The following is a 9,809-nucleotide window of genomic DNA, read 5'->3' on the forward strand; positions in this document are numbered from 1 at the left end:
GCTGTAGTGCGAGCAAGCGTAGTTCTTGTTGGAGAAGAACTGCGGTGTGTACTAGGCAGCAGTAGAGACAGTGAAGTGTACTTCCGTAAGGCACTGAATTTACATTTTCTAAAAAAGGCATCGTCCTTCCTGTAGGTATTCAGGACTGGACCCGACAGGTAACTGAAGTCACACATGGAGAAAGCACTGTTGTAACGTGCTGCTTCTAATTTTGGTAGTGCCTTGTGTCATCTGTCTGTGGAAGCGCACTCGTAAAAGGGCCTGCACGTTGGTCCCTCTGGTGCAATGAGTTTTCTGATACCGAGGGATACCACACGCAGGCAGCCACCGTCCCCTTTTGACTTTTAGCGTTCTAAAGCAGACAGGCATGCAGAGGCACAGGGGATTGGGGCTGGGTGGTTTTGGAAAAACTTAACAGGAAAAATTAATGTAAGTGGGAGAAAGTAAAATTATAACCGAGTTCTAATTACAGATGTTGCATGAACACCTGTTCCTTTTGAAACTTGTGTAAGCGACATGATTCAGCTACTGCCTGGATGTGTCACTTCTTTCAGTGGCCAAAATGTTTGTCTTGCACCTTCCATTGCACATATTTGTTATAGGACTAGCATTTTCCCTTCCTTATTTTGCACAGGTATAAATGATAAAATGAGGTAACTTGTAGTAAATTGGACCGGGATTCAGATTCTGACGTGGCTGAGAGTGGAGTCTTTCTCTAGTGCATTGAAGATGAAGGAAAAATTCTGTCTGCCTTTCAAAGCATAGGGAACGTGGTGCCTTTCTAGTCATTACCTTCAAGATTTGACTGCAACGAGCGCTCCACAACAGATGGATCTCTGTGAAAAGTGGCATCTTCAGAGCTCAGGCCCACAGTAAATACCATCTCAGATCTCCTAGGAATGCTAAGCGAAAAGCAAGTGCCTTATTTAAGTAACCACCTCCTACATGCTTTCTCCATACTGGGTTGGGCAGCCTGACAGTCTTTTATTAGGTGTTAAAAATGTACTGGCCCATGATTTTTCAAAGTTGTGTTAGAATTTTGAGTGTCCTGTCCACTCTAGAGTGCTACGTATCGTCCCCCCGACACCCTACCCCCCGAAAAAGGAAGAGACCCAGGTACTTGAAACAACTGATACTTTAATATAAGTGAAGAGTAGCAATGTCAGTTCCGTACAAGTTTGTAGTGCAAACAAAAGTTGTCCTTGGAAGAACAGTAAATTTTGTAAACTTAGTTTCAGTTGTCATACCAATGGTTTATTGTTCAAAGAAAAAAAAAAACAACAAAAAAGAGTTAACTAGTGTGCCTTAGAGTTTATCAAACTGCATAAAACATACAAAAATATTTCTCTGAATGCATAGACTTACTGTTATTATTACAGTCAGATCATGATTAAAGTTTTAGTCTTACCACATTAACAGGTATTCTTTGTGGAAACTAGAGCAAATAAAGCTTTTTTAAAGCAGCTGCTCCTATAGCTGAATGTTCAGTAATTAGTGGAGGCAGTCTTTACACTGATGTCCTAAACAAAGGAACTAAAAAGGAATTAGATACTCTTAATTCTGAGCCATTTAACTACTACTGTTTTTCAAACAGTTATTGCACATAATCTGAACTAGCTTCCAAGCTATGCTGAAAAGATAAATATACAACTGTTAAAATAAAAACTCCTTTCCTGTCCTACAAGAAAAACAAAGCGGGAGCCACAGTTAGGAAATTTGACTTCATACTGTGTCACAGCCTTGAGCTTACCAGGAGTTGAACCGGGCTTTGAAGCGGCCCATCTCCCAGAGAGAGAAGGGCCAGGACCGAGCGCGAGGTGTTAGCAGCGGTTAGGTGCTAAGATGGATACAGAGCAATTACTTTGAATGCACTAAGCAAGAATGTTAAGCCTAGAGTAACTGGGTAAAATCCTGAACCCGGAGTCAAGCGTCTCTCCCGTGTTCTTCGGACATGCGTGCTTTTGCGAACCTCGCTTGGAGGAGCCCCTTCAAGGACAAAGCAGCTGTGCTGCAGGAAGCCAAGACAGGGCGGCAGCCGTGCTGCTCCTACCAAACCATGTTGGTTGTACTATTTATGGTCTGAATGTCAACACGACAATCCCTATCAACAGCAACAAACACTGCATCAGCTGTGAGTAAACCCTGCTCTAGTGCAACTTAACAAAGCCGAGCTGGAAGGAAAATCAGTACTATCGGGGGAAAAAGACGAAAGCAGCTCACAGCTCCCTCACCCCTCCACCCACCCCAGTACCCAGTTAAGGTTTTTGGTGCAAAGGTCATCATAGTTTTTGGTACAAAAGCCTCCTCAGGTATAACTTCAGACTACCACGTTAACAGGAAAAGCTTCAGGCTGTTAATGCTCCGGTAATGCTGCGACGTAAATACTTTGTTTAGACCGAAAGGGAGTGACTTCAAGGTGTGGTTTAATGATGACTTTTGCCATTCATAAAACCCCAGATGGATGCTTTCATTCCAGAGTCTGGGTTTTTTTCCCCCAAAAAATTCAGCTGAAAGCACTTGGAGGCGTTCAGGCTCTCTGTAGTCGTCTGGCTAAAACTTTGGACAGTATGGAAAAGTGACAGTAGGCTGTGCAACGTGTAAAGCTAGTTACAGGTTGTTTATTTGCTAATGGGGTATGTTTCCAGTTCAGTATGGCTAATCAAGAGCTCCCTACGGCGGTGATACCTCAGGAGCGTACTGTTGTGCTTCTCCTGCTCCTCGGGCAGCCTGTAACTGCTCTGTGAGGGTGGGCCACGAGGAAGTTACCTGACCCAGCAGTACTGACTTTGGTGTGAGTGATGCGTAGTCTCCTCACAGCCTTGGGAAGACAAATACGTAAAACCACGGACACAGATTTGTGATTCCCTCCCGAGCTCCTGAAACAGAAGGGCTTTCTTTTGAATGGGCACTTTAACTTGCTTTGTGACTTTAATGCTCCTTTATTAAGAGAGGCTTCCGTATTTTTTTTGTGCAGGTGGAGGGACGCCATCGCTTAAGTTACAATATTCTCGTATAAGAAAGAAACAAACATTTAAATGAGGACACTTATCCCACTTATTTTCAGCCCAGTGAAAACTTTCTCCTGTCACTTCAGAGCATTAAATATTTCTATCCCCAGCAGGCAAGAGAGTGCAGCTTGGTAAGTCTTTGTGAAGGGGCAAGAGATTAGGGACTTGCAAAGTTTTACATTTTTAGAGAGCAACTGCTCATTGTATGCCAGACACCCTCTGACGTTTAGCCTTAAGCTTAAAAAATATATATATATACACACACACACACAAAATTTCCTGAATCTCTTTTCCATGACTGACTTGGTCAAAGAGTCGAGTGCTCCATATACTTTTCTTATCAATAATTAAGTCTTTCCCGCCCTCTGTTGCCAAGTACAACCAACAAACTTCATTGAAATACATTGGAAGCATGTGATTTTAGTAGACAAACGAGGTATCCCTTATCTGAGTACAGTATCAAGTAAAAAAATGAAAGCAATGGGGATATTAAATATAAAAGATAAACTATTAGTTAAAATAGTAACCCTAACAATAACTTAAGGTTTTACACGCGCTTAGTTCACTGCCTTCAACAGGCAGCAGCAGATAATTACCGGGTTTCATACGCCAGATGCGCCTAGAGGCGTCAGTAAGTCAGCTTTGATGCTCTACTGTTGTAGCACGGTCTCTCAGTCAGCGGCGATGCAGCGTTTCTGAAAGGAGAGCTGTCAGTTTTCACAAGAACTAACTCCAGCTCCTGGAAGTCCTGGAGTCTGGCAACATCCTTGTCCTTTTAAAAAACAGACAGAACTCCGCGTTACTTCTAAACATATCTGGTCTTACTTGTAAATATTTATACTACTAGCTGAAGGAAGCCAGGGAGGTGACACCCAGCAATAGGAATAAATAATGAAAGAAAAAAAATCCCACCAGTACACACGCTTTCTTTCAAAGCACGTTTGGGTTTTTTTCTCTCCTTGAACCATACATTTTTTCCCCTCGAACCTCATTACGATTTGACTGTGCGTGTGCATGTCACTTAACTAAGGGCTGAGTCCAAATGCATTTCATTTACAGACCTCCAGAACAGGTATTTTTGGAACAGAAGAGCATGTTCATTTGTTAATGGCGTATCTTTAAATTATTCACATGCCAATTTGTGGGGTTTTTCCCCCTTACTATTTGTTCTTTTTAGGCAAGCAAACAATGAAGTAGTGCATGGCAATTACGTTAAAAGCACGCTAATGCACTGTTTCTGATACGTTTAAAAAAAAAAAAGTCAAGCTGTAATAGTTTCAAGCGCTTTAGGAGCTGAAATACCCTGCCTATTTTGACAAGAATATTTTTAAGTAAGTAAGTTGTGATGAAGTTTTAAGAAAAGTCCAATATCCTTCTGAATTTGTGAGCTTAAGTCAGTTTTTGTTTTTTAACACAAGGCCATCCCTGGTTTTGCTGATCTCGTTACAGAAATACCTTCCCTGATGTCTGCAAACTGCAAAGTCAAACTAATCTCCGATTTCAATTCTTACCTTTCTTACCAGTGTATTAGGTAATTTTCTGATCTTCTCTACTTGGTCTGGATTAACGCCCAATTCACAGCAACTCACTCGGAGCAGATCTCGATAGGTCAGTTCTTGGCGGTCCAGCTCAATCTCAATGAAGTCGTTGTCTCTGAGGTTCTGGACTCTCACCTTAAGCACGAGTTCTGATTGAGAAAAAGATTAAAAGGTTTTTTTCCCCCCCAAAAAAAACAAACCAAAAGCCAAACAACCCAAACCTAACACTGAAGTATTTACCATTATCTTTTGAATTCAGGTTTTATAATACAATACCTATTACCTCCCTGAGAGAAACACTGTGCAGTTAATGGAGGCTTCCATTGGAACAGGAAGAAATACACAGGGGAACCATGTTTACAACATTAAAAATCTGATCCATCCAGTCCCGAAGTCAGGTTGTTGCCAAACTACCAGAGATATATTTGATACTATATAATATATTGCAAAATTTGAATTTTTATGCTGCTTGGACTGATCTTTCCATCGATTTGGAAAGTATTACCATGTTTAAAATACAGTATAACAGTTATTTTACTTAGCAGAGCAGAAAAAAAAGTTCTGGGTACTTTGGCCAAAGAATTCAACACCTCTGCCTCTACTCCACACGAGTCTAAGTGCAATGATTCTTTAACTTCATCTTTCACCCCGTAACAATGACACGGAACAGAGTATAATAGGATGGGAAATGACACTTCGTTACCTTGCATGTTATATGGGAAAGTTCCCGTAAAGAAAAAGGGCTGAAACGTCGGTGCGGGACCAGTGGGCGAACCGTCGGTTTGCAGAGGTACAGCCCGGTGGGAGGCTGCCGGAGAGCACAGCCCTCTGCTGCGCGGCAAGGGCGGCTGGCAAGCGGGGCCGGTCTCTGCCTCAGGCTCGACGCATTGTGGCGCGGCGACAGCGGCTGCCGGGGCGGGCAGCTGTTGGGCAGCGGCTAGCGCAGGAAAGTCATCCTCGCTGGTGCACGACGTAGGTGTGCGTAGGCTTTCAACCTGAGTTGCTGATGAAGAAGGACTCGTTTCGCACCGGGAAGCAGAAGAGATGGAAGCACTTTCATTCTGGGATTCTGCCAAGCCGTCTGGAATGCTTTCTTCAGCGTAAACGTAAGGGAATGGTGGGTGGGCCAAGTAGTTCGCAACAATTGGCAGATTTAAATCCTTCGCTCCTTGACACTCCGTTTCTTCCTCTAGTAATGAAGTTCAAAAATGGGGGTTAGGGGATGGAGAGAGAAAAAAACCCCACCACGTTATTGGATAGATCTTCCCCATTTTGCATATAGTTGGTTTTCTTATTGTGTCTTAAAACTACATCCCGTTCTGAGGTAATCAAAGGATGATACCAAGCACGTGACACCTGGAAGGCAAGCAGCTGTAAAACGAAAGAAAGATCTACAAATTTCTGCGAGTATTGTGTGTTTTAAAAGCAAAGTGGGGAAAAAAATACTGAAAGACACGTCATTCCTAGCAATGCTATTCCAGCATTTCCAAAGGAACTGACCGACCGGTAGTTCTTCACTAAATCTCATTTTGCAATGAGTTTAATAACACTGCTGTAAATAGTTTATTAGGATCCATGCCAACAAATTAAACTGAGCATTTCTTTGGGTACGTGAATAGTTGATACAATACCCAAGCCAACTCTTCTCCTGCTTAGCAGTACTGCAGTAAATGACATTCTTGCCTGACTGAGGGTTACAGGACATTAATCCTAATGTCAAAGCAGTTCAGAAGGATCTGCTCAGTAGCACTACGCTCCCAGAATAAAAACCATTTAGGAGAATATAAGTGATACGTGTTTATTCCTCAGGAAACGCATGAAAGCTTAACAGACAGAAAAATACGGCAACGATGAAAAGAGTTCATTCATGCACACTTGACAGTTGAGACGTTAAAAACAGAATGCAAGTCATTTGCCATGAACTAAGTCCAAGAGATGAGCACCTTGCCCAAAAGAAAACAAAAATGCTCATGCAAAGAACATGCCATTCCTTCAGCTGCGACTGTCGTAACCTTAGTCATGATTTAGCTGCAACTGCATTTAAGATAACCGTGCACTGTTGATGTAAGAGCGTATCACTGCAGAGAGTAATTTAAGTGCAATTAGCAGAAGATACAACATCAGCATTTCCAACGGTGAAGCACTTAAAAATTTTAATCTGGAGCAGAGTACCCAGATGCTGATGGAAACAGGCACTGGCAGCGTTCAGGAGCGTCACGTACATCTAAGTTTGCTGCGCATACGAAAAGTGTAAGATGACAGAATTATGGGGCAAAAATTAATCGTACTGCCAAGTCCCAGTATAACAAAACGCTCAGAAGCCCTAACTTCTGAAATGCTGCAGTGGATTTGTACGATTCCTTATGGTCAGCCGACAGTCAGCCTGTACAATTGTGAAAGGCTCCATTTGCAGCCTGCACGCGAGCCTCTGCTTAACGAGAGCAAACAGGACTGCAGCAGCATGTTTCCCAAAGTACACAGCTCTTCAATCTCGTGATGGCACAGCTCAGAATAAAAGGCCTTGCTACCTAAAATCCCCAAGTCTATTTGCCCGAGTATGAATTACAGTTATAAATCGGAGCTATCTAATGAGAGACGATAGTCCTAGCCAAAGTTTTCCCAATCTACTGCCTCAGATAAAAGCACTAAAAATGCTTTAGTCTTTAGACCGAGAATTCTAGATGACTTTTAGGATGGGAACGGTACCTCCCAAAATCTTGCGGATGTCTGGTTTCGAAGTTAACTGTGCAGCCAGCTCTCCTTTAGTGGTGAGGATCTGCTTATCTGCACCGGCATCCAGCAGGCAGGAGACCACCTGAGCCTGGTTCCGCTTACAGGCCCAGTGCAAACAGGTCCTGCGGGGAAGAAGCAGAGGTTGTGCCGTCGGCCTCGGCTCTACCGCCCGGCTCCTCCTCGCGTCCCCGGCCCAGTTCCCCCGAGCTGCGTGTCGAGTGACGACAGCTGGGAATAAAGTTTCCTTCCGTGCATCGCTTTTTTTAAAAGTTTTGTAAGTTCTGCGGGGGAAGACCCTGCTTTACCGTGCTACAGTGTGAGCAGTGATTCTCCACTGCTGGCCTACAGAGCCGTGCTGCTGGACATGAGCAACCTCAGGAGAGCTCCTGGAGCCAGCAGACCGCGGGGTGACAGGTGGAAGGAGGGCGGCCTCCTTCGTGAGGATCCTCTTTAGCAGTAAATCGCAAAGCCTCCCGAGATTAGCGTTTCCTTTCTTGTAAACAGGACAACTACGACGAGCTGCGCCCCTAACGAGGGGTGCCCAGCCTCATGAAGGGAGCCCCGAGTCCCGCACGCCTCAGCCCAAACGCCCGGTGCGGGGCGAGGGCAGCCTCAGCCTCCGGCAGGGAGCCGGGCCCGGCGGCAACCCCGCGCCCAGGGCCGGCCCCCGGGCCCCCGCAGCCCGCCCCCGCCGCGGCCCGCCCGCCCCCGCCGCCCCTCACCAGCCGTTGATCTCGTTGCGGGAGTTGATGTCCGCCCCCGCGCCCAGCAGCCGCCGCACCTCCGCCAGGTCCCCCAGCGCCGCCGCCTCCCGCAGCCGCTCCTCCAGCTCCCGCGCCTCCGCGCCGCCGCTCATCGCCGATGCCGGGGCCGGCGGACGCCAGGCAGGGTTCCCCCGCCCGGCGGCCGCGGGAGCCCGTCGGGAGGCGGCGAGGGGACGGCGGCCCGGGCGGCCTCCTCAGCGCCGCGCCGCCGGGCCCTCTGCGCCCCGCCGCCCGCCGCCCCGGCCCTTCGCTCCGGCGGGCGCCCTCACGGCCGCCGCCATCTTGTGCCCGGGGCCGGGGCGGGGTGCGGGCCGCGCAGGGGCTGCCGCGGCCGCTGCCCTGCCCGGGGGGGACTGCTGAGGGCAAACCGGCCTGCAAGGGAACCGACCCCGACCGCCGGGGTGAGGCAGGGGCCCAGGCAGGGTGAAAACACCGAAACTGAAGCATTTCCTCCGAAGGTCTCTTTCCACGCTGGCCCTGCCCAGCAAACAGCCCGAGCCCTGCGCGGGGGCTTGAGGGGAGACGGCTCCCGGGAAGAGGGAGAAAGCTGCGATTCCAAATTGCCCAGCAAAGGCACATCAAACTGGCTTTTCCTTCTTCGGGGCGTGTGCAGCTGCCACCTGGCTCCTGCCTTGGGGCCGTGAGGCCACCGTGGGCTGGGGCCGGGTTCGAAAGCCATGGGCTGGGAGCGACACGTGGGGTTTCCCCGGGCTCCCCCAGCCCTGGCACCCCGAATTCCCAGCCCTCGCCTCTCTGGCGCGTTGCTCACGCACTCCATTAAATCACTGTGCCGTGTGTTGGGGGTTTCCATTTTGGCACCCGCATCTGCCACCAGTGAGAAATTTGCACTGAGCTGGGCTTTGTTTTTTCATTGCCTCTCTTTTGTTGCTTACTTTTCTTATTAGTGACCTTATTTTTAACCTGCTGTTTAATTTCGGACTCGGGTTGCAGTCAATCATCCTTTCAATCAGTTGGGAGAGGCCGAGGCCCACGGGCTCGGCCTTTCTGTTTCTCCGAGCGCCCGGCATCCCTGCAAACCGCCCTCGTGAACGCCGGAGGGACGCGCACAAACAGCAGGGATGTTTTTAACCGGCGTGACAAAGGTTACGTGGTGACTCAGTGGCGTTTTTTTAACACCAGATCACGTGCCGTTCATCTCGCGCAACAGACTGCAACGGGCAGAGCAAAAATTTTGCCCGGCTCCTACTGAAAAGCACAACCAACTGTAGGAGAAACAATTCGATTTAGAGAATGGTTTGCAAACAAGATCTACCCAGTGGCAACTGCAAATTCAGACCTCGGAGACCTGGAAGACCAGCCTTCAACTGGACACTGCTGTGACCTAGATCTTTTTGTTTTAACTTGCTTTCTTTTTCAGTAAAAGCTATCTTAAATGACCGCACTTCTTAACCCACGACTCCTTTTGTCTATTATTTTCAGCATCTGTGGCGTAAAGTTGTAAAACAAAGACAAGGCACACAAATGTGGAGCCCTAGCGATACGTTCTAAGAAGCAGAACACTCCCTTGCACGCTGTGAAGGCTTTAAATCCCAACTTGTTAAATCTGGAACAATCCAATAGGGTAAAGTGGCAAAATAGCCTTTTCCGAAGTCGTAGGTGACATCGCAGGCTGATGGGGAAAAGCGACTCGGGAGAGGAGTGCAGGAGTAGGCCTGAACACAGAAACGGGCCCTAGCTCACCAGTCAAACTGCGCCGTGCCACTAGATGTCACGGTGGAACAGCAAGAGGAGCCTGAAGCGTGGCT

General features: G+C 47.4%; 1 protein-coding gene across 4 annotated transcripts; it reads right to left on the reverse strand.

The window, feature by feature from the left end:
• Positions 1 to 1,117: 1,117 nt before the first annotated feature.
• Positions 1,118 to 9,414, reverse strand: LOC104020738 (ankyrin repeat domain-containing protein 40). Of its 4 annotated transcripts, none has more exons than XR_015703270.1 (6): positions 8,002 to 9,414; positions 7,253 to 7,401; positions 5,250 to 5,735; positions 4,529 to 4,695; positions 3,605 to 3,703; positions 1,118 to 2,876 (listed from the first exon to the last, which is right to left on the reverse strand). XR_015703270.1 is itself a non-coding variant. In XM_087751027.1 (6 exons), exons 1-5 carry the CDS (start codon positions 8,133 to 8,135, stop codon positions 3,637 to 3,639), a joined length of 1,089 nt encoding a protein of 362 aa, XP_087607153.1. In that variant the 5' UTR covers positions 8,136 to 9,411; the 3' UTR covers positions 1,118 to 2,876; positions 3,605 to 3,636. The 4 variants fall into 4 exon arrangements, 3 of the variants coding, with proteins under 3 accessions (XP_087607153.1, XP_087607154.1, XP_087607152.1); XM_087751027.1 differs by having other exon boundaries at positions 3,605 to 3,780; positions 4,520 to 4,695; positions 8,002 to 9,411; XM_087751028.1 differs by having other exon boundaries at positions 1,118 to 3,703.
• Positions 9,415 to 9,809: the final 395 nt, after the last annotated feature.

Source organism: Nipponia nippon, unplaced genomic scaffold (assembly GCF_047370975.1).
Source record: "Nipponia nippon isolate SJK-2023a ecotype South Korea unplaced genomic scaffold, ASM4737097v1 scaffold_14, whole genome shotgun sequence".
Lineage (NCBI taxonomy): Eukaryota > Metazoa > Chordata > Aves > Pelecaniformes > Threskiornithidae > Nipponia > Nipponia nippon.